The following is a 23,695-nucleotide window of genomic DNA, read 5'->3' as shown; positions in this document are numbered from 1 at the left end:
TTTACCTCTCGCTGCCTCAGTCAAGCAGCCGGCATAATCAAAGACCCCCACCCACCCGGGACATTCTCTCTTCTCCCCTCTCCCATCAGGCAGAAGATACAGGAGCCTGAGGGCATGTACCACCAGGCTCAGGGACAGCTTCTATCCCATGGTGATAAGACTATTGAATGGTTCTCTTATACAATGAGATGGACCCTTGACTTCACGATCTACCTTGTTGTGACCGTGCACCTTATTGTCTACCTGCACTGCACTTCCGTGTAGCTGTGACACTTCACTCTGTATTCTGTTATTGTTTTTACCTGTACTACCGTATGGAGGCGTATGGAGTGTTGGGCTTCATTAGTCGGGGGATTGATTTCAAGAGCCGCGAGGTGATGTTGCAGCTCTATAGAACTCTGGTCAGACCACACTTGGAGTATTGTGTTCAGTTCTGGTCGCCTCATTATAGGAAGGATGTGGGAACTTTAGAGAGGGTGCAGAGATTTACCAGGATGTTGCCTGGATTGGAGAGCATGTCTTATGAGGAGTGGTTGAGCGAGCTGGGGCTTTTCTCTTTGGAGAGGAGGAGGATGAGAGGTGACTTGATAGAGGTGTACAAGAGGCACAGATCGAGTGGACAGTCAGAGACCTTTTTCCCAGGGCGACAATGGCTAACACGAGGGGACGTAATTTTAAGGTGATTGGAGGAAGGTATAAGGGGGATGTCAGGGGTAAGTTTTTTTACACAGAGAGTGGTGGGTGTGTGGAACGCACTGCCGGCAGAGGTGGTGGGGGCAGATACATCAGGGAGATTTAAGAGACTCTTAGATAGACACATGAATGACGGAGAAATTGGGGGGGCAATGTGGAAGGGATGGGTTAAATAGATATCTTAGAGCGGGATAAAATGACGGCACAACATCATGGGATGAAGGCCCCCTACTGTGCTGCAGTGTTCCATATCCTACCTCAGTGCACCCTGCACTACCTCAGTGTAACTGCACTGTGTAATGAATTGACCTGTACGATCGGTTTGCAAGACAAGTTTTCCACTGGACCTCGGCACAAGCAACAGTAATAAACCAACACCAATACCTCAATAGAGCCGCACCAGTAACTTTCCTTGCTCTCAATGAGGGTAAGCGCCCCCTGCTCCCTGACCGCCCCTCCCAGCATCGCCGAGGAACTGCTCCCTCCGCCACACCCTGCCTTCACTCGCCCCTTCACCTACACTCACCGCAGTGTCCGTCCTTTCACCTCTCCCCAGTGTCCAGGGATCTGAGCACCTTTATTGCGGGTGAGGCAGCAACTCGGTAGCATTCCTTATGGTTTGGCGTTTAGTGGGGGTCAAAGAGGATGTGAAATCGTCAACGTGGCCTCCACAGCATCGGAGAGACCGGGGACTGGACCATGGCGTGGCAGGGATACATCTGCTGCCCCTCTTTGCGTATCCGAAGGGGCTGCTGCTCGAGCTCTGGCTGCACTTCAGCCTGACGCTGCTGATCTACGGTCACCTGGTGGGACGCGGGGCGGGTCGCGCGGAGGATCTCCTGGTGGGTCTTCTGCTGAGCCCGGCCAAGCCAGCCATCCACGGGTCCCGGCGGCAGGCAGCCGAGGGTTTCAGCCGGTCCGCCAGCCCGCCCCGTCTTCCGGGCTCACGTCCGTGCGCGGGTGTCCTCGGAGAGGGAGCGCACGGTCTCCGCGGGCACCCTGGCTGCGTTCCGCGCTCGTTGGGCCCCTCAGGGGATGGCGTGTTGTGGACGGTGAGAACATGATTCTTCTGCGAAGTGCTGCGTGGTGCATTTAGCGGGTGTTGTGTTGTGTGTGCGTTTCGCAGGTGCTAGTTAGCATTATTTTACTGTAGTTTTGTAGCTGCTCAGTTTGCTTCTTCTCTTCTGTACTAGTTGCAGTGTATTGACACTGGTTGTCCTTTCTTGTAGTGCTTTTAGTTAATAAACGTTTATATTAAAAAAAAAGGACACATCCGCTCGATGCACAAGGTCGATCCTGCACTTCCCATCTGGGTCGTCGTGTGGACGCTATTGCCAAGATAGCACACACGCCAACACCACTACTTCCTCAGAGAGCTAAGGAAATGCAGCACGTCCCTGATGATCCTCACCAATTTTTACAGGTGCGCCATAGAAAGCATCCTATCCGGATGCATCCTGGCTTGGTACGGCAACTGCTCTGCCCAGGACCTCAAGAAACCGCAGAGAGTTGTGGACACAGCCCAGCGCGTCACGGAAACCAGCCTCCCCTCTGCGGACTCCGTCTACACTTCCCGCTGCCTCGGGAAAGCAGCCGGTATGATCAAAGACCCACCCCGGACATTCTCTCTTCTCCCCCCTCCCATCAGGCAGAAGATACAAAAGCCTGAAAGCACGTACCACCAGGCTCAATGACAGCTTCTATCCCGCTGTTATCAGACTCTTTAACATGATAAAGTTGAACGCGTGACCTCACAATCTCCCTCGTCGTGGCCCTTGCACCTTACTGTCTGCCTGCCCTGCACTTTCTCTGTAGCTGGGACACTTTATTCTGCATTCTGTTTTACTCTTCACTACCTTGACGTACGTCTGGCATGATCTGTCTGGATGGCATGCAAACAAAAGCTTTTCACTGTACCTCAGTACACATGACAATAATAAACGAATTCCTAGTTCTTTTCTGGCAGTTTCTAGTCAAAGGTCATTATTTTTATTCTAATCATTACAGTCTGGTCTTCTGGGCATGTCCCACAACCTCACCGTTTGCAACACATCATGTATTGGCAATGGCCCCATTGAGTCATTTGGTCTCACCCCTATCGGGGACATTAGACCATGAGACACAGGAGCGGAATCAGGCCATTCGTCCCATCGAGTCTGCTCCTCCCTTCGATTGTGGCCGATTTATTTTCCCTCTCAACCCCATTCTCCTGCCTTCTCCCCGTAACCTTCAACGCCCTCGCTAATGAAGGACCTGTCAACCTCCACTTTTAATGCACCCAGTGACTTGGCCTCCACAGCCATCTGTGGCAACGATTTCGACAGATTTACCGCCCCCGGCTAAATAAATTCCTCCTCGTCACAGTTCTAAAGGGACGTCCCTTTATTCTGAGGCTGTGCCCTCTGGTCCTATACTCTCCCACTACTGGAAGCATCCTCTCCACGTCCACTCTGTCCTGGTCTTTCCAACATTTGGTAGGTTTCAATGAGATCCCCCTTCGTCCTTCTAAACTCCAGTGAGTACAGGCCCAGAGACATCAAACGCTCCTCGTATGTTAACCCCCAGGATCATTCTCGTAAACCTCCTCTGGACCCTCTCCAATGCCAGCACATCCTTCCTTAGATACAGGGCCCAAAATTCCTCGCAATACTCCAAATGTGGTCTGACCAACTCCTCATAAACCCTCAGCATTACACCCTTGCTTTTACATTCTAGTCCTCTTGAAACGAATGCTAACATTGCATTTGCCTTCCTTACTACCAGCTCAACCGACAAGATAAGCTTCAGGGAATCCTGCACTAGGACTCCCAAGTCCCTCTGCACCTCCAATGTCTGAATTCTCTCCCCGTTTAGAAAACAGTCTGTGGCTTTATTCCTTCGACCAAAGTGCGTAACCATACACTTCCCTACGCTGTATTGCAGCTGCCGCTTCTTTGCCCGCACTCCCAAGTCCTTCTGCAGACTCCCTACTCCCTCAACACTACCTGCCCCTCCACCTATCTTTGTATCATCTGCAGACTTGGCCACAAAGCTGTCTATTCTGTCATCCAGATCATTCACATAGAACGTGAAAAGTAGCAGACCCAACACCGACCCCTGGGGAGCACCACTGGTCACCGCCAGCCAAACAGGAAAGGCCCCCTTTGTTCCCACTCAGTGCCTTCTGCCAGTCAGCCAATCTTCTATCCATGCTGGTACCTTTCCTGTAACACCATGGGCTCTTTAATACCACATTCCCTTCGTTCTAACCATCCCTCCCCCATCTTCTCCGCTACTCAAAACCAACTGCTCTCTCTCCTCCACATCTGACAGAGGGTCCTGGACCCGAAACGTTAACCGCTCTCACCTTCCGCAGATGCTGCCCGACCGGCTAAGTATTTCCCCTCCTCCCCCCCCCCCCGAAACGTTTCCCGGGTTTTGTCTCAGATTTCCAGCATCTGCAGCCTCTCTTTTGATTTCCCAAACTTCTGTTTGCCCGCGCCGTTCCTTCTCCACCCCGTCCTTTGGCTTTTGAAACTTTTCAGCAAAGTTCCTCAACTTTCCGAATGGGCAGGCTGTGGCCCACATAGCTCAACGCTGAAATTCAACTGGCCAGAGACAGAACCAGTCCCCTTCCACTAACACTCTCCTCCGCCTGGCTGAACTTGTTCTCACCCTAAACAACTTCACTTTCCATTCCTCTCACTTTCCACAGACCAAGGGCGCGGCTTTGGGCGCTCGCATGGGCCCCAGCTATGCCTGCCTCTTCGTTGGCGACGTTGAACAGTCTCTGTTCCAAGCCTACTCCAGCCCCATTCCTCAACTCTTTCTCCGCTATATCGACGACTGCATTGGTGCCACCTCTTGTACCTGTGCGGAACTCGACAGTTTCATAAATTTGTGGCAAAATTTTCACCCAGCTCTCCAATTCACTTGGACTATCTCTGACACCTCTCTCTCCTTCCTTGATCTCTCCATCTCCCTCTCAGGAGATTCCTCATCCGCCGACATCTTCTACAGACCCACTGACGCCCACAGCGACCTCGATTACAACTCCTCCCACCCTGTCCCTTGCAAGGAAACGATCCCTTTTTCTCATTTCTCCGCCTCATCTGCTCCCACGAGGCTTTCCACTCCAGGACATCCGAGATGTCCAGCCTCTTTTCTAACCAGGACTTCCCCCCTGACTGTGGTCACGAGAGCTCGCACCTGCATCTCTGCCATTTCCCGCACCTCCGCTCTCACCCCCACCCCTCCCAGACCCAACAGGTGCCCCTTGTCCTCACATTTCATCCCACCGGTCTCCGTATCCAAAACATGATTCTCCGCCATTTCCAACGGGACCCCACCACCAAGCATATCTTCCCCTCCCCACCCCTTTCTTTTACAGGGACTGCTCTCTCCCCGACTCCCTCATTCACTCATCCTGCCCCCACCCCGGGAACTTTCCACTGCCCCCACCATAGGTGCAACACCTGCCCCTACACCACCTCCATCCAGGGACCCAAACAGTCCTTTCAGGTGAGGCAGAGATTCACCTGCACCTCCCTTAATATCATCTGCTGCATTCAGTTCTCCAAGTGTGGCCTCTACATTGGCGAGACCAAATGCAGACTAGGTGACCGTTTCGCAGAACACCTGCACTCTGTCCAGAACCGCGACCTGCATCTCCCCGTTGGCCGTCGACTCCCCCTCCCACACTATCACTGATACGTCAGTCCTCAGCCTCCTCCACTGTCGGGAGAATTTCAAGCGCAAACTGGAGGAACAGCACCTCATTTTCCGTCTGGGAACCTTGCAGGCCCTCTCTCACTTCCACTGGAGTTCAACTATTTCAGATGACCTGCTTCTCCTGTTTGTGTACCGCACAAGCCTGTTTTCTACCTCAGCTCCACTTCTCTCTCTCTCCACAGATGCCGTCTGGCTTGCCAGATATTTCCAACTTCCAGCTTTTGGTTTCAGGTTTCCAGCATGTGCAGTTTTTTTATTCCCAGACATAGAATACAGCACAGTGCAGGCCCTTCGGTCCACAATGTTGTGCCGACATTTTATCCTGCTCTGAGATCTATCTAACCCTTCCCTCCCACATAGCCCCCCCCATTTCCCCATCGTTCATGTGTCTATCTCAGAGACTCTTAAATGTCCCTCATGTATCTACCCCCACCACCTCTGCCAGCAGTGCGTTCCACACACCCACCACTCTCTGTGTAAAAAACTTACCCCTGACATCCCCCTTATACCTTCCTCCAATCACCTTAAAATTAGGTCCCCTCGTGTTAGTCATTGTTGCCCTGGGAAAAAGTCTCTGACTGTCCACTCGATCTGTGCCTCTTGTACACCTCTATCAAGTCACCTCTCATCCTCCTCCTCTCCAAAGAGAAAAGCCCTCGCTTTCTCAACCCATCCTTTTAAGACATGCTCTCCAATCCAGGCAGCATCCTGGTAAATCTCCTCTGCATCCTCTCTAAAGCTTCCACGCCCTTCCTATAATGAGGCGACCAGAACTGAACACAATACTCCAAGTGTGGTCTGACCAGAGTTCTATAGAGCTGCAACATCACCTCGTGGCTCTTGAACTCAATCCCCTGACTAATGAAGGCCAATGCTCCATATGCCTTCTTAACAAGCCTATTGACCTGCACGGCAACCTTGAGGTATCTATGGACGTGGATCTATGGACTGACCTCACTGATAATTCAGGCTCCACTTTTACCTCTTCTGTAGACAGATGAGTTGTGATTCACAGGCCTGTAACACCACCGCCTGTGTCATTAACCTTCTCTGAAGAGTTGTGGAGCAATACAGCACAGATACAGGCCCTTCAGCCCAACCGGTCCATGCCGACCACGGTGCCCACCCAGCTAGTCCCAATTTCCTGCGTTCGGCCCTTACCCCTCCAAGCCCCACCCCTCCGTGTACCTATCCAAGTGCTTCTCAAATGATCCTGTTGAACCTGCCTCACCCACTTCCTCTGGCAGCTCGTTCCACACACTCACCACCCTCTGGGTGGAAAAAGTTGCCCCTCAGGTCCCTTTTAAATCTTTCCCCTCCCACCGTAAACATATGCCCCCCTCAGTTTTGCACTCCCCTACCCTGGGGAAAAGACTGTCACCGTCCACCTTATCTACAGTATGCCTCTCGTAATTTTAAACACTTCTATAAGGTCACCCCTCATTCTCCTATGTTCTCCAAGGAATAAAGACTTAGCCTGGCCAACCTCTCCCTACAACTCAGGCCCTCGAGTCCCGGCAACATCCTGGTAAATCTCCTCTGCACTCTTTCTAGTTTAACCATGTCTTTCCTATAACAGCGCAACCAGAACTGCACGCAGTACTCCAAGTGCGGCCTCACCGACATCCTGTACAACCGGGACGTAATGTCCCAACTCCTGTACTCAGCGCCCTATTCTCTTGGTCTCGTCACTGGCACTTCCTTCCTCCTCTCTAGTCCACCACCTTCTCAAAACACTTCTCTTGGTCTCGATGAAAGGCCGTCGACCCTGCAACATCAGGCAGGCTCTCCCTCCATGGACGCCGCCCAGCTTCTGGCGGGGTTTCCCCCCTCAACTCGGCTGACAGTGGACCTGTCCTCGAGGAAGAAAAAACTCCGACTGCAAACAGTGGTCGAGGTTTGCATCTTCAGGGTGCTGGAAAGGAAGCTGGAGCTGATCCTTGGGGAAGAGGAGGAGGTTGCAGCGGACAAGCTGAATGGGCAAGAATGTGGCTGAAGTGGTGTGGGACGTGAGATACTGGAGGCACTCAACGGGCCAGGCAGCATCTGTGGAGGGAAATGGAGAGCCGACGTTTCGGCTGGAGACCCTTCCCTCCCTCAGGACTGAAAGATGGATGGGAGATGGCCGGTATAAAAAAAGATGTCGGGGGGGCGGGGGGCGTGGGAGGGAAAAGGAGTGGAGCAGGAGCTGGTGAGCGATAGGCGAGGAGGGGTGATAGCCAGATGCAGGAGGGGAGTGGGGAGAGTGAGACAGGCTGGCAGGTGGAGGCGACAGGGGAATATCTGTCCTACTGCCTAGAACCATAGAACACTACAGCAAACAGGCCATTCTGCCCCTTTAGTCTGTACCAAAACTTTATTCCGCTAGTCTTATTGACCTGCACCCAGTCCATAACCATCCAGACCTCTCCCGTCCGTGTATCTATCCAACTTATTCTTAAAACTGAAGAGTGAGCCGGCATTTACCGCGTCGTTCCACACTCCCACCACTCTCTGAGTGAAGAAGTTCCCCCGAAACCTTTTCTCTTTCACCCTAAAGCCCTGTCCTCTCGTACTTATCTCTCCTAATCTAGGTGGAAAGAGCCTGCTCGCATTAACTCTGTCTATACCCCTCATCATTTTGTAAACCTGTCAAATCTCCCCTCATTCTTCTACGTTCCAAGGAATAAAGTCCTAACCTGTTCAATCTTTCCCTGTAACTCAACTCCTGAAGACCCGGCAACATTCTAGTAAATCTCCTCTGCACTCGTTCAATCGTACTGACATCCTCCCTGTAGTTAGGTGACCAGGATATCAGCCTGGGTGAGGCTAGAAACAAACCAGAGGAACACTGAATTCTCCAGTTTCAGGGGACCTGCTCCCTCCACCCTTCTGTCCCTTTCCTCTCTCCTCCTGATCTACACAGTTCCTTCTACGCTCACACCATCACCCTCCTCCACCCACCCCTCCTCTGTCCTCCATCCCTTCCTCTCCTGCCCACTCCCTAGCAGCCCCACCTATCACACCCTCACCCCCAGTCTCGATTTCCACCCTTCCCTCCTCCTCACCTGGACCCACCTCTCGCTCCACCCCCCTTCCCTTTTTGTTCTTGCTGCCTCCCCTCTACCCTTCGGTCCAGGTGCGGGGGGGGGGGGGGTCTCGACCCGAAACACGGACCGTCCACTCCCTGCCTGACCCACCAACCCTCCACAAGCCCCCCCCGCCGGTCCCTCCAGCACCCCGCGCGCCACTCCAGATGCCTGCATCTGGGGCCTCTTGCGTCTCTGCTGTGAGACATAATCCACTGAAACAAAAGAAAAATGAGCATTTTGTTTTAATCCTCCCCCTCCACTCAAATGGTTGAGAGATCGGATGGTGTTGATGCCCGAGTGGAGCTGGGGATGTCGATGATTGTGTTAGAGAATGCAAAGGTGGTATTCTTTTATCGCTGTATGACTGCACAGTGAATATAGAAGCTCGAAATAAAATGCTACCAATGTGTTGCCAAGGTCACCGCAGGAGGATTCAGATAGAAGGAATGATCTTTCTTTGAAAGTACTGAAAGATGATTTTCCAATTACAGTAATGGTAATAGCTGAGATGACACAATGAGATATTATTTTAAAATAAGTATATTAAAAATAAAGATGTAGCAGCTATATAGGACCCTGATCAGACCCCACTTGGAGTATTGTGCTCATTTCTGGTCGCCTCACTACAGGAAGGATGTGGAAGCCACAGAAAGGGTGCAGAGGAGATTTACAAGGATGCTGCCTGGATTGGGGAGCATGTCTTATGAAAACAGGTTGAGGGAACTCGGCCTTTTCTCCTTGGAGCGACGGAGAATGAGGGGGCACCTGATAGAGGTGTATAAGATGAAGAGAGGCATTGATCGTGTGGATAGTCAGAGGCTTTTCCCCAGGGCTGAAATAGTTGCCACAAGAGGACACAGGTTTAAGGTGCTGGGGAGTAGGTACAGACGAGACGTCAGGGGTAAGTTTTTTACTCAGAGAGTGGTGAGTGCGTGCAATGGGCTGCCGGCAACGGTGGGGGAGGCGGATACGACAGGGTCTTTTAAGAGACTTCTGGATAGGTACACGGAGCTGAGAAAAATAGAGGGCTATGGGTAAGCCTAGTGATTTCTAAGGTAGGGACATGTTTGGCACAGCTTTGTGGGCCGAAGGGCCTGAATTGTGCTGTAGGTTTTCTATGTTTCTGTGATGTATTGCGTGAGGTCACTGAGTGAAACATATAGACACAGCAAGCAATCAGTGACGGCCTTTACCTCGAGGGGATTTGAGTAGAGGTGGGGGGGGGGGGGGGGAACGACTTACCACCATTATATTGGGGCTTGACGAGTATCAGGTACAGTTTTGGTTCCTTATCTGTGAAGGAGTGCGGCTGAAGATTTCCCAGAAGATCCGCTGGGAGTTTCGGAGAACGAGACGAGAGCTCGTTGAAACTTCTGCGGGTGGGGGAGAGGGCTCTGCAGGATGGACACAGGGGAGAGCGTTTTCCCCCCTCCACCAACCCCCCTCCCCACCCCCCAAAAACCCAGCTGAGGATCTGGGACCAGGTGGAGGGGAGGGGTCACCGAATCAGAACGAGGGGTCAGCTGTTTGGGACTGAGATGGGGATGAACGTCTGGAATTCTCTCCATCGGAGAGCAGTGGGGGCTCAGTGGCTGAGTCACGGAGAGAGAGAAAGAGAGAGAGAGAGATGTGGTGCGGAAACAGGCCACTTGGCCCAGTGGGTCCATGCCAGCCCATTTGCACAGACCCCAGTTAACCCCACATTCTGTTCTCCCCACATTCCCGCCGACTTGGCCCGGATTCCACCTTCCTCCAGCCAGCGGCGGCCAATGAAGCTGCTAACCTACGCGCCTTGGCCGGTGGGTTTGTCCAAACAGAGCCGGGTAATTTCGGGACACCAAGGGGAATGGAGGGAGACTGTGAGAGGGCAGGAAGGTGATCGGCCCTGGCCCAGGGGAATTAGCTGCTCCCCATGGGACCGGACTGGTTAGACACAGGGAGACCAGGCCATTTGAGGTTGAGGCGAGGAGAGATTTCTTCTCCCGGACAGTGAAACTCTCGGTGGCAGAACACGACTGGAGCCAAGTCGTAAAGGATAAGAACATAAGAAGTAGGAGCAGGAGGAGGCCATCTGGCCCGTCGAGCCTGCTCCACCACTCAATGAGATCGTGGCTGATCTGGCCGTGGACTCAGCTCAACCCACCTGCCTTTTCCACAGAACCCTTAATTCCCCGACTGTGCAAAAATCTAACCGTGTCGTAAATCTATTTAATGAGGTAGCCTCTACTGCTTCCCTGGGCAGAGAATTCCACAGATTCATTACTCTCTGGGAAAAGTAGTTCCTCCTCAGCTCTGTCCTTAAATCCGTTCAGGAGGAGTCAGACATTGTTCTCGGGGTTGGAGGGATTGGAGGGGGGGGGGGGGGGGGGGGGGGATGAAGCTGGAGCCAGGGATTTGGACAACAAGCAGGAGACAATGTGGACAAGTGCCCCCGGGGATGCGAGGGAGGGTGTGACTACCAAATATTGAAAGGCCCGGATAGAGTGGATATTGAGAGGACGTGGGAGAGTCAACGACCAGAGGGCACAGCCTTAAAATTATGTCCCCTCGTGTTAGCCACTGTCGCCCTGGGAAAAAGTCTCTGACTGTCCACTCGATCTGTGCCTCTTGTGCACCTCTATCGTCACCTCTCATCCTCCTCCTCTCCAAAGAGAAAAGCCCCAGATCGCTCAACCTATCCTCAAAAGACATGCTCTCCAATCCAGGCAGCATCCTGGTAAATCTCCTCTGCACCCTCTCTAAAGCTCCCACATCCTTCCTATAACGAGGCTACCAGAACTGAACACAATACTCCAAGTGTGGTCTGACCAGAGTTCTATAGAGCTGCAACATCACCTCGCGGCTCTTGAACTCAATCCCCTGACCAATGAAGGCCAGCACACCATACGCCTTCTATCAACCCTATCAACCTGCGTAGCAACCTTAAGGGATCGATGGATGTGGACCCCAAGATCCCTCTGTTCCTCCACACTGCTAAGAGTCCTGCCATTAACCTTGTATTCTGCCTTCGAATTCCACCTCCCGTAGTGTATCGCTTCACACTTTTCCGGGTTGAACTCCATCTGCCACTTCTCAGCCCAGCTCTGCATCCTATCAATATCCTGTTGTAATCTACAGCAACCTTCTACACTATCCACAACACCACCAACCTTTGTATCATCAGCAAACTTACTAACCCACCCTTCCACATCCTCATCGAAGTCATTTATAAAAATCACAAAGAGCAGGGGTCCCAGAACAGAGATAAGGAGGAATTTCTTCAGCCAGAGGGTGGTGAATCTGTGGAATACATTACCACAGACGGCTGTGGGGGCCAAGTCATTGGGCATATTTAGAGCGGAGGTTGATAAGATTCTTGATTAGTAAGGGTGTCGAAGGTTACGGGGAGAAGGCAGGAGAATGGATTTGAGAGGGTAAAATCTGCCACTATCGAATGGCGGAGCATATTCGATGGGCCGAATGGCCTAATTCTGCTCCTATGTTTTTATGACTATCAGTCAGATGGGCCGTGGGCTCTTCCTGTGCCGCTCCAAGGATATTCGGTTACAAATAAGGGCAGGTGGAGTTTAATCCGGGCAAGTTCAAGGTGTTGCACGTCAGGAGGTCAAATGTACGAGGAAAGTATACAGTTAAATGGCAGGATCCACAATAGCATTGACATACAGAGGGACCTTGGGGCGCAAGTGTACAGCTCCCTGAAAGTGGCCACACAAGTAGACAGGGCGGTAAAGAAGGCGTACGGCACGCTCGCCTTCACTAGTCGGGGCGTCGAGTACAAGAGTTGGGAAGTCACGTCGTGGCTGTATAAGACTCCAGTTGGGCCGCACTGTGTGCAGTTCTGGTTGCCCCCCCCCGTTACAGGGAGGGTGCGGGGGGCTTCGGAGAGGGTGCAGGAGAGGTTCACCGGGACGCTGCCCGGATTAGAGGGCGTGAGCTATAAGGAGAGGTCGGACACACTTGGGTTGTTCTCTCCGGAGCGGCGGAGGCTGAGGGGAGACCTGATCGAGGTTTATAAGGTTATGAGAGGCATAGACAGGATAGAGATTGAGAATCTTTTCCCAGGAGAGAAATGTCCAATACTAGAGGGCGTAGCTTTAAGGTGAGAGGGGGTCAATTCAAAGGAGATGTGCGGGGCAAGTGTTTTTTCTTTACACACAAAGAGTGGTGGGTGCCCGTACACCTCCAGGGGTGGTGGTGGAAGCAGATATGATGGAGGTGCTTAAGAGGCTTCAAGATAGGGCATGGAGGGTTACGGACCTCATGTAGGCAGAAGGGATTTAGTTTAATCTGGCACTGTGTTCGGTACAAGCGTCGAGGGCCGACAGGCCTGTCCCTGCGCTGCTGTATGTTAAAATGAATGCCCCCTCCAAACACCAGCTTTGGTTTTTCCCACTGTTTATTTCGGATCTTGTTTTGTTTCTCGTACAGAACGGGGGGGGGGGGGGGGGAAGAAACAGAGAGGGGGAGAAACAGAGAGAGAGAGAAACAGAGAGAGAGAGAGAGAGAGAAACAGAAAGAAAGAGAGAAACAGAGAGAGAGAGAGAGAGAGAGAGAGAGAGAGAGGGAGAGAGAAACAGAGAGAGATAGAAAGACAGAGAGGGAGACAGAGAGAGAGAGAAAGAGAGATGAGACATTACGTTTAACTCATTGGACCGTGAACCCTGTTGCTCTCTGGGGAGAGAGGCGGATGGGACCCCACTCCACCTTCCCTTCACTTGATACCCTACAGCCGGCAACAGCCCCATCGGCTATTGCCGCCGAAAGGCACCCCCCCCCCCCCCCCACCGACTCTTCCAGCAGTCGAACGCGGGGATTGGACTTGCCCCGGCCCCCTTCCTCGCGGACCACGGGGAGGAGGAGATGGCTGGTCGGGAGGATTCCTCGGGGGGCGAGGGTGTTTCCGGTGCCAGAGGACTGTTTCGGGGGGGGGGGGGGGGGGGGGGGGGTGGAAAAGACAGGGAGTTCCACACCCCCGCCCGCTGATGCCTCAGACGTGCGAGCGCTGGTGGACGGAGAGGGAGGAGGAGGTGGCGAAGGACTTGGCACACAGCAGGCACCGGAAGGGCTTCTCACCGGTGTGGATGCGCCGGTGGTTGAGCAGGCTGGAGGACTGGGCGAAGGCCTTGTCGCAAGTCTCGCACTTGAAGGGCTTCTCGCCGGTGTGGGTGCGCTGGTGGTTGAGCAGAGTGGAGAGCTGGGTGAAGGAGCGGCCGCACGCCTCGCAGCGGTGGGGCTTCTCGCCCAGGTGGATGCGCTGGTGGTTGAGCAGGGTGGAAAGCTGGGTGAAGGAGCGGTCGCACAGCTCGCACTGGAAGGGCTTCTCGCCGGTGTGGGTGCGCTGGTGCTTGAGCACGTCAGAGGACTGGGCGAAGGAGCGGCCGCAGGTGGGGCACTGGAAGGGGCGCTGCCCGGCGTGGGTGCGCCGGTGGTTGGCCAGGTGGACCGGCTGGGTGAAGGAGCGGCCGCACACCTCGCAGCGGTGGGGGCCACCTCCGCCACTGTCCCCGTGCCCCCGCTGGTGCCGGGACAGCAGGGCGGGGCTGCCGAAGCTCTTCTGGCAGACAGGGCAGCGGGCGGGCGCCTCGGAGCTGTGGGCCTGGCGCCGGTGGTGCAGCAGCTTGGCGGAGGTGGCGAAGGACTTGCCGCAGGCACCACAGCGGTAGGGCCGCTCGCCGTCGTGCGCCCGCCGATGCATGGCCAGCGAGGAGTCGTAGGCGAAGCGCTTGTGGCAGACGGGGCACTCGTAGGGGCGCTCACCAGCGTGAGTGCGGCGGTGGACGGCCAGCTGGGAGGGCTCTGCGAAGGCCTCCTGGCAGACGTCGCAGAGGAAGGGCCGGTCGCCAGTGTGGGCACGGCGGTGGACCAGCAGCTGGGCCGGCGTGGCGAAGGCCTGCTGGCAGACGGGGCAGCGGTGGGGGGCGTCGGCAGGGGACGGAGCCGGTGACTCCTCCGGTTTCTCCTCCTCCTCGCCGTCCCGCCCCTCCTCGCCGTCCTGCCCCTCCTCGCCAGCTGTGTGCGTGCGCTGGTGGTTGAGGAGGACAGAGGACTGAGCGAAGGCGCGGTCGCAGCGGCCGCACTTGAAGGGCCGCTCGCCAGTGTGGGTGCGCCGGTGGGTGTGCAGGGTGGAGGACTGGGCGAAGGAGCGGCCACAGGCGCCACAGCCGAAGGGCCGCTCGCCGGTGTGGGTGCGCCGGTGGTTGAGCAGGGTGGAGGACTGGGCGAAGGAGCGGCCACAGGCGCCGCAGCCGAAGGGGCGCTCGCCAGTGTGGGTGCGCCGGTGGGCGCGCAGGTCGGAGGGCTGGGCGAAGGAGCGGCCGCACAGCGGGCAGGGGTGGGCCCGGCCCTCAGGGTGGGCCCGGCCCCGCGCCCGCCCACCCCGCCGGGCGACTGCTCGCCTGGGCTGCCGGAGAGTGGCACCCCCCGGCGTTCCGGCCTCTTCCTGTGATTCCCGATCCTCCTCCCTGTCGCGGGCCTCCTCTTCCTCCTCATCCTCATCCTCCTCCTCGATCTGGGACGACGAGCCCTCCTCTTCCTCCTCCTCCTTCACGTCCTGTGGTTCGGCCTCCTCCTCCGCCCTCGGCGCCTCCACCTGCCCGTCGTCTCCCTGCTCGGCCACCCCCGGGGCGGGATCAAGGTCGCCGTCCATCGCCCTGCGACGCGAGGTGGGGGCACTGGTGGTGGTGGTGGGCACTCCCTGCCACCCTGCAGGAGAAGAGGAATGTTGGTCACCTCGGCCCGAGCGGTGGGCACACACCCCACCCCCCCCACCCCCACCCAAATCCCACCTCCCAAACACTCGGCCCCATAAACCTTCCACACCATAGGCAGCAACACCTTCGGCACGACCGTCCTCAGCACTGGTGCCCCACAAGGCTGTGTCCTCAGCCCTCTACTCTACTCCCTATACACTCACGACTGCGCGGCCAGATTCTGCTCTAACTCCATCTACAAGTTTGCAGATGACACCACCGTTGGAGGCCGTATCTCAAACAGCGATGAGTCAGAGTACAGGAAGGAGGTAGAGAGCTCAGTTGAATGGTGTCATGACAACAACCTTTCCCTCAATGTCAGCGAAACAAAAGAGCTGGTCATTGACTTCAGGAAAGGGGGCGGTGTACATGCACCTGTCTGCATCAACGGTGCTGAGGTCGAGAGGGTCGAAAGCTTCAAGTTCCTGGGAGTGAACATCACCAACAGCCTGTCCTGGTCCGATCACGGAAATGCCACGGCCAAGAAAGCTCACCAGCGCCTCTGTTTCCTCAGGAGGCTGAAGAAATTCGGTATATCCCCCTTTGACCCTCACCAACTTCTATCGATGCACCACAGAAGGTATCCTATCTGGATGCATCACGGCTTGGTACGGCAACTGCTCTGCCCAGGACCGCAAGGATCTGCAGAGAGTTGTGGACACAGCCCAGCGCATCACGGACACCAGCCTCCCCTCCTTTGTCTTTACCTCTCGCTGCCTTGGTGAAGCAGCCAGTATAATCAAAGACCCCACCCGCCTGGGACATTCTCTCTTCTCTCCTCTTCCATCGGGTAGAAGATACAGGAGCCTGAGGGCACGTACCACCAGACTTAAGGACGGCTTCTACCCCACGGTGATAAGACTATTGAACGGTTCCCTTATACGATGAGATGGACTCTGACCTCGCGATCTACCTTGTTGTGACCTTGCACCTTATTGTCTACCTGCAATGCACTTCCCTGTAGCTGTGACACTTTACTTTGTACTGTTATTGTTTTTACCTGTACTACATCAGTGCACTCTGTACTAACTCAATGTAACTGCACTGTGTAATGAATTGACCTGTACGATCAGTTTGCAAGACAAGTTTTTCACTGGACCTCGGCACAAGTGACAATAATAAACCAATACCAATAATAAACCAATTCTAATGACAATACCAAAGTGCTCGTCCAGACACTTAGAACATAGAAAAGCACAGCACAGGAAGACCCTTCAGCCCATCCTGTCTGTGCCCAACACGATGCCAAATTAAACTAAATCCCTTCTGCCTGTACATGATCTCTATCCCTCCATTCCCTGCACATCCATGGGCTTGTCTAACAGCCTCTTAAACCCCTCTGTTGTATCTGCCTCCACCCCCACCCCTGGCAGCACATTTCAGGCACCCACCGCTCTCTGTGTAAAAAAAACTTGCCCCCCACATCCCCTTTGAACTTTCCCCCCTCTCACCTTAAATGCACGCCCTCTGGTATTAGACATTTCCACCCTGGGGGGAGAAAGACCCCGGTTGTCTGCTCTATCTGTGCCTCTCGTGATCTTAGAAACCTCTCCCTTCAGCCTCTGCCGCTCTGGAGAGAACAACCCAAGTCTATCCCACCTCTCCGTGTAGGTCATACCCTCTAATCCAGGCAGCGTCCTGGTGAACCTCTTCTGCACCCTGTCTGAAGTGCCACCACCACCTCCCTCCCCACCACCCTCCCTGTAACGGGGCGACCAGACACAGTGCAGCCCGACCAGTTTTATACAGCTGTAACGTGACTTCCCGACTTTTACACTCAATGCCCTGACCAATGAAGGGGAAGGTGCCCAACACTTTCTTCACTGCCCTGTCTACTTGTGTTGTGGAGCAATGGACTAGAACTATGAACAAAGGAGTAAAGCTACAACACCTCTTGAATGCTGTTGGGAATTCTGCTTCCACCACTTTCTCCAGCAGTGCATTCCAGGTACTCACACCCTCTGGGTGAAGAATATCCCCCTCAGATCCCCTCTAAATATCTCACCCGTACCATAAATCTGTGTCCTCTAGCTCTACCTACCTCCGATACAGGGTAAAGTTTCCTGCGGTCTACCCTATCGATATCCCTCATAACTTTAAATATCTCAGTCATATCCCCTCTTAACCTCCCTGTGCTCCAGGGACAACAGACCCAGTCTTTCCAGTCCCTGCTCATAACCAAGATGCCCCATCCCAGGTAACATCCTGGTGAATCTCCTCTGCACCCTCTCCAGCACTGGCACATCCTCCCTACAGTGTAGTGAGCAGAACTACATGCAATCCTCCATCCCGGGGATCTGTTATTCTACATATAACCGCCCCGCGCCCCCCCACCCACCCCGAATTAGATCCCAGCCTGTAACCCAATCCCAGGGATCTGTTATTCTACATATAAACCCCAACCCCCCTCCGAACCCCTGGATTAGATCCCAGCCTGTAACCCAATCCCGGGGATCTGTTATTCTATATATAAACCCCACCGAATGCCTGGATTAGATCCCAGCCTGTAACCCACTCCCAGGGATCTATTATTCTACATTTAAACCTCCCGAACTCCTGGATTAGATCCCAGTCTGTAACCCAACCCGGGGACCTGTTATTTTATATATAAACCCCCCGAACCCCTGGATTAGATCCCAGCCTGTAACCCACACCCGGGGACCTGTTATTTTATATATAAACCCCCCGAACCCCTGGATTAGATCCCAGCCTGTAACCCAGGGATCTATTATTCCATATATAAACCTCCCGAACTCCTGGATTAGATCCCAGCCTGTAACACACACCTGGGAATCTATTATTTTATATATAAAACCCCCCGAACCCTTGAATTGGATCCCAGCCTGTAGCTCACTCCTTGAGATCTATTATTTTACATATTAAATCCACACCCCCACCCCTGGGTTAGATCTCAGCCTGTAACCCACTCCCAGGGATTGTTATTGTATATAAACCCCCCTCAAACTCCTTAATTAGATCCCAGCTTGCAGCTGACTCAGACAGAGAGAGAGAGAGAGGGATTGGGCCTGGTGGAGTAAACAAGGCTCCACAAGTTGCGTGTAGGTCTCGGTTTGTTTGTTTATAGTGGGTAGTGCCCTGGGAGCATCTGGGTGTGCGGTGAGAATACTACATTTCACAACAGGTAACCTGATCCCTTGCTGCCCCCGTCCGCAGATCACATTCCACTTCTTGGGTGTAAAGGAGTGCCTTAGAGATACAGCACAGGACACGGGGCCCTTCGGCCCCCCGAGCCTGTGCTGACCATCGAACACGCATTTGTACACCAGCCTTGTCCATTCTTAACGCATTCCCACCAACTCCATCACGGGCACAACCCTCCCCGCCATCGAGGACATCTTCAAGAGGTGGTGCCTCAAGAAGGTGGCACCTCAAGAAGGTGGCATCCGTCACTGAGGACACCTCACCGTCCCGGGACATGCCCTCTTCTCGTTACTACCATTGGGGAGGAGGTACAGGAGCCTGAAGACCCACACTCAACGATTCAGGAACAGCTTCTTCCCCTCCGCTGTCAGCCAGCCCCATCGCGGGCACAACCCTCCCCACCATCGAGGACACCTTGAGAACGAGCTGCCCAAGGAAGTGGTTGAGGCAGGTACAACGGTATCATTGAAGAAGCACTTGGATAGGTACACGGAGGGGCGGGACCTGGAGAGAGATGAGCCAAATGCTGGAAATTGGCACTAGCTGGGTGGGCACTGTGGTCGGCACGGACTGGTTGGGCCAAAGGGCCTGTATCCGTGCTGTATTCCTCTATGACCCTCTGACAGCTTCTATCCTGCTGTTATAAGACTCTTGAGGACATCTTCCAGAGGCGGCACCTCAAGAAGGCGGCATCCATCACTAAGGACCCTCACCGTCCCGGGACATGCCCTCTTCTTGTTACTACCATCGGGGAGGAGGTACAGGAGCCTGAAGACCCACACCCAACGATTCAGGAACAGCTTCTTCCCCTCCACTGCCAGATCTCTGAACGGTCCATGAACACCACCTCTTTACCCCTCTTTTGCGCTATTTATTTATTTTTTTAACTTACAGTAATTCTTATGTCTTGCACTGTATTGCTGCCACAAAGCAACAACTTTCACAATGTATGTCTGTGATAATAAACCTGATTCCACCCCTCACTCACACACACGGGGGGTGGGGGGGGTGGTGGTGGTGGAGGAGAGTGATTTACCCATCCATTCTGTCTTTGGGATGTGGGTAGAAACCAGGGCACCCAGGGAGGAAGCCCCGGATGTGGACGCAAAGTCCCCGGACACACACAGAGCGTCAGAGGTCGGGATCAAGCCCTGGTCGATGGCTCCGTGAGCCATCAGTCATGAGAGAATCTTTGCTTGAAGCCATTTCGGAGAGATCAGGCTATGGTTGCCTGGTGGGTTGATCAGCTCATCACGCAGCCTGTAGCTGCTCGAGCTGTGCCCTGCTTGACTTATCAGTGGGGGGATTGACTTCCCGGATGAACATAGAACAGTAGAGCACAATACAGGCCCTTTGGCCCACAATGTTGTGCTGACCTTTAGACCTCGCCTAAGACTATCTAACCCCTTCCTCCCACATATCCCTCTATTTTAAATTCCTCCGTATGCTTATCTAGCAATCTCTTGAATTTGACCAATGTACCTGCCTCCACCACCGCCCCAGGCAGCGCATTCCATGCCCCAACCACTCTCTGGGTAAAAAACCTTCCTCTGATATCTCCCTTGAACTTCCCACCCATTACTTTAAAGCCGTGCCCTCTTGTATTGAGCATTGGTGCCCTGGGAAAGAGGCGCTGGCTGTCCACTCTATCTATTCCTTGTAATATTTTGTGCACCTCTATCATGTCTCATCCTCCTTCTCTCCAAAGAGTAAAGCCCCAGCTCCCTTAGTCTCCTCATAATGCATCCTCTCTAAACCGGGCAGCGTCCTGGTAAATCTCCTCTGCAGCCTTTCCAACGCTTCCACATCCCTCCTATAATGAGGCGACCAGAACTGGACACAGTGCTCCAAGTGTGGTCTGACCAGAGTTTTGCAGAGCTGCATCATTACCTCGCGGCTCTTAAACTCGATCCCACGACTTATGAAAGCTAATACCCCATAAGCTTTCTTAACTACCCCATCCACCTGTGAGGCAACTTTCAGGGATCTGTGGATATGGACCCCCAGAACCCTCTGCTCCTCCACACTACCAAGAATCCTGCCATTAACTTTGGCACAGAAAACAGGCCTTGGCTCTGGAAAAACTTGGATACTCTGGGAAAGGTGATTTTGTTGTTCTGGCTGAATGCTCCCAGCCCATAACGATGAGTCCCCAGTACCTCATCTCTCTCTCTCTCTCCCCCTCCCTCCTGTCAAGGTATTCAAGGTATTCGTGCACAGTTCTGGTCACCACGCTACAGGATAACAGCAGAGAGAGTGCATGAGAGATTCACCAGGATGTTGCCCAGAGTGAAGGCCTGTGGTTATGAGGAGAGACCAGACAGGCTGGTACTGCTTTCCCTGGAGCGAAGGAGGCTGAGGGGGGTGATCTGGTTGAGGTTTATAAGATCATGAGGGGCGTAGATCAGGCTGTGTGAGTCTTTTCCCCAGCGTAAGGGGGTCTAAAACTAGAGGGCACAGGTTTAAGGTGAGAAGGGAGAGATTTACAGGGCACCTGAGGGGCAGGCTTTTCCCACACAGAGGGTGGTGGGTATATGGAACGAACTGCCAGAGGATCTGGTAGAACATAGAACAGTACAGCACAGTACAGGCTCTTCGGCCTACGATGTTGTGCCGACACTTTATCCTGCTCTGAGATCTATCTAACCCTTCCCTCCCACATAGCCCCCCATTTCTCCATCATTCATGTGTCTTAGAGTGTCTTAAATGTCCCTAATGTATCTGCCCCCACCACCTCTGCCGGCAGTGCGTTCCACGCACCCACCACTCTCTGTGTAAAAAAACTTACCCCTGACATCCCCCTTATACCTTCCTCCAATCACCTTGAAATTATGTCCCCTTGTGTTAGCCGTTGTCGCCCTGGGAAAAAGTCTCTGACTGTCCACTTGATCTGTGCCTCTTTGTGGTACAATTACGCTTAAAAGACATTTGCACAGGTACATTGGATAGGAAAGGTCCAGAGGGAGATGAGCCAAACGCAGACAAGTGGGACTGGCATATATAGATGTCGCGGTCAGCATGGACGTGTTGGGCCGGAGGGCCCGCTTCTGTGCTGCACTGAATGATGCCCTGACTCTTGTGTGTGTACTTGACACCCTCCTCCACAGCCTGTCCAGGTCTCCACACACAACGCAGCGACAGGGACAATCCCAAGGAGCGTCCTGCTTGTCTTCAATGCCCAGGGATCGGGAGGTGGGAGATGGGGACTGCGGCCTCCGGTTTATAGAACAGTACAACACAGAACAGGCCCTTCGGCCCACAATGTTGTGCCAACATAGCTATTCCCTCCTACCTACACAATGCCCATATGCCTCCATTTCCCTCTCATTCATGTACCTATCCAAGCCCCTCTTAAAAGCCCCCAATGAATTTGCCTCCATCACCCTATCAGGCAACGCATTCCAGGCATCCACCACTCTCACGGTAAAAAACGTACCCCTCACGTCTGTTCTGAACCTACCCCCTCTCATCTTCAATGCACGCCCTCTAGTATTGGATTGCCCAATAATGGGAAACAGATATTGCTTGTCCACCCTATCTATGCCCCTAGTCATTTTATACACTTCACCCCTCAGCTTCCGCTGCTCCAGGGAAAAAAGCCCAAGGTTGTCCAACCTCTCCCATTTGTGGAGAAAGAGAGGGTGTCCGGGGAAGGCAGGTAAAAACTCATGAGTGGGGAGGGGGGTGGACAAGAGTGGGATCGGGGAGGAGGGAGGGTGGGTTGAGAAAGGGAAGAGAGGACATAGGAGGGAGAGGGAGAGGTTACTCTGGGGAGGCAGGGTTGAGGGGAGATTCTCAGGTGGGCACAGATGGGGAAAGCAGTGGGGTGTTTGGGAGGTCGGGGAGGGTTGCGATTGTAGGCAAGACGGCTGGTGGGAGAGAGGGAAGTGATAGGGTGGAGGGAAAAGGAACGAGGGAGGGGGATGGAGTGAGGGAAGTGAGGGGAGAATGGGGGGTGAGTCAGACAGAGGGAGGGAGGGAAGAGAGATTTGGAGGGAGGGAGGGAGGGGAGAGGCGAGGCAGAGGGAGGGGAAAGGCAGAGGGAGGGAGGGAGAGTCAGAGAGGGGGCCAGGGACAGGGAACAAGTGGGAAGGGAATGGGGACAGGGGAATGAGGGGGGGGCTGTGAGGGGAGGAATAGGGGTGTTGTCAGAGAGGGGGGGAAGTGAGGAGGTTGAGGACGAGGGGGGAATGGGGAGGGGAGGAAGTGGGAGAGGAGGATGGGGAAGTGGGGCAGAGGGGAGAGTGGGAGGAGCAAGGAGTGTGGAAGGGGGAGTGAGGGGCAGGGCCTAGGGCACACCCCACCCCCTATGCCCCTCACCCTCATACTCCTACACACCGCCCCTCTCCCCTACGCCCCACCCCTCCTACACCCCCACTCCCTACGCCCCGCCCCCTCCCCTTCAGCCCTCTCCCTAATCCCTACGCCCCCTCTCCCTACACCCCTCCCACTCTCCCGATGCCCCGCCCCCTCCTCATACGCCCCACCCGCTACTCCCTACGACCCTCCCCTACTCTTACGCCCCTCCCACCTCTCCCTACGCCCCGCCCCCTCCTCCCACACCCCGCCCACCTCTCCCTACACCCCTCCCTACTCCCCGCCTCCCTCACCCTACACCCCTCCCCTACTCCCTATGCGCCCCCACTCCCCACGCCCCTCCCCGCCTCCCCCTCCCTACCCCTCCCCCCCCCACACTACGCCCCTCCCACTCTCCCTACGCCCCGCCCCCTGCTCCCACGCCCCCTCCCTACGCCCCGCCCCCTCCCATTCTCCCCATGCCCCTCCCACTCCCCCTACGCCCCGCCCCCTCCTCCCACGCCCCGCCCCCTCCTCCTACGCCCCGCCCGGGCCCAGTCACTCCGCCTCGCCCTGGGCGGCGAGCGCCGTAGCGCCTCCACTTCCGGCTTCCAGAACCTTCTGCCGGCGCCCGCCGCCGCCCCTCTCCTCCTTCCCGCCCCCCGCCGCGACCGTCACTTCACCTCGGGCCCCGCCGCTCGGTTACTATCCGTTCCGTCCGCCGCCTCTTCTCCCGCCGCCGTCTGCCCGTCGACTGAGGGCCGAGGACCCCTCGGGGAGGAGGAGGGGGGGGGCGGCGTCGGCGTCGAGGGGCGGGGACGCGGTCTGCCTACCCGTCCAATCGGCACTCGTCGCGCACTTGACGGGCGGCAGCGCCGACCAATCACCGCCTCGGTGCCGCGGCCTTCTCCTCACGTCGGGTCGAGCGCGGCCCCGTCCCCACGTGACGCGTCAATCAAGAGCCCCGTGGGGCGGAGGGAGGGGGGGGTGGGTCCCTTCTTCCGACCAATCACT

At 54.9% G+C, this 23,695-nt stretch overlaps 1 protein-coding gene across 1 annotated transcript; it reads right to left on the bottom strand.

The window, feature by feature from the left end:
- Positions 1-13,400: 13,400 nt before the first annotated feature.
- On the bottom strand, positions 13,401-23,605 carry LOC127567093 (zinc finger protein OZF-like). The gene is made up of 2 exons (XM_052009762.1): positions 23,365-23,605; positions 13,401-15,176 (listed from the first exon to the last, which is right to left on the bottom strand). The coding sequence occupies exon 2, from the start codon at positions 15,118-15,120 to the stop codon at positions 13,462-13,464; it is 1,659 nt and encodes a 552-aa protein (XP_051865722.1). The 5' UTR covers positions 15,121-15,176; positions 23,365-23,605; the 3' UTR covers positions 13,401-13,461.
- Positions 23,606-23,695: the final 90 nt, after the last annotated feature.

This window comes from Pristis pectinata, unplaced genomic scaffold, assembly GCF_009764475.1.
Source record: "Pristis pectinata isolate sPriPec2 unplaced genomic scaffold, sPriPec2.1.pri scaffold_105_arrow_ctg1, whole genome shotgun sequence".
Taxonomy (NCBI): domain Eukaryota; kingdom Metazoa; phylum Chordata; class Chondrichthyes; order Rhinopristiformes; family Pristidae; genus Pristis; species Pristis pectinata.
The sequence above is the reverse complement of the archived record's forward strand: the minus strand, read 5'-3'. Positions and strand labels throughout refer to the sequence as shown.

Excerpts from the sequence above, each read along its gene's own strand:
- LOC127567093 (XM_052009762.1), bottom strand. The coding sequence starts at position 15,120 with ATGGACGGCGACCTTGATCCCGCCCCGGGGGTGGCCGAGCAGGGAGAC.